The sequence below is a fragment of the Sinocyclocheilus grahami genome, unplaced genomic scaffold (genome assembly GCF_001515645.1).
Source record: "Sinocyclocheilus grahami isolate Dianchi unplaced genomic scaffold, SAMN03320097.WGS_v1.1 scaffold2591.1, whole genome shotgun sequence".
NCBI lineage: Eukaryota > Metazoa > Chordata > Actinopteri > Cypriniformes > Cyprinidae > Sinocyclocheilus > Sinocyclocheilus grahami.
In genome coordinates this window covers 9,307-9,867 of record NW_015507770.1, presented here as the reverse complement: position 1 = coordinate 9,867, position 561 = coordinate 9,307, and the positions used below count along the sequence as shown (strand labels likewise).

Below are 561 nucleotides of genomic sequence, written 5' to 3'. Positions count from 1 at the left end.
CAGTTCTGGTGGTGTGTTTTGCAGTTATTGTCGCTGTTGTCGTAATATTCACTAGTACACAGTTAGTTTATCTATACACATATACAAGCCCCCATACAATATCTTAATATTTGTTAATCTTTATAATTATCAGCTGAATGTTCACATTGTAATGAGTTTTTCTCTTTGTGTTTAGTGCTGATTTCAAACATCTACTCCGGAGATACTGAAGGTGAGTCAATTTGATTCATATATTTTCAACACATATCAGTAATTCTACATTAACTGTTAGAAACCAACTGAGAGTTGAGAAATTACTTACATTTTACTATGACTATAAATGCACCCTTTTAATAAGTTGCATTATTCATGTTACAATTCTGAGGTGTGACATGAAACACAAAAAACATCAGTATATCTATCAAAAACAGCAGATATATTTCCTACATTCTCTGTGAAATCAAAATCGAAACAATGAGAGACAAGATCTTCTGTTGGAAAATTTTCACAACCCTTATTTCCAATTTCCCAATGATTGTATATTGACAGATCTTTTATTAACAACTGTAACAGCTATAGAGA

The 561-nt window shown here is 31.2% G+C and overlaps 1 protein-coding gene across 1 annotated transcript in view; it reads left to right on the top strand.

Moving 5' to 3' along the window:
- Positions 1-175: 175 nt before the first annotated feature.
- Positions 176-561, top strand: part of LOC107575358 (Fc receptor-like protein 5) — a gene marked incomplete at its 5' end in the record, with an annotated part of 5,692 nt that continues 5,306 nt past the window's right edge. Inside the window, one exon of the mRNA XM_016261748.1 lies at positions 176-211. Within this exon, the coding sequence (XP_016117234.1) occupies positions 176-211 (36 nt within the window). The remainder of the gene's footprint in view (positions 212-561) is intronic.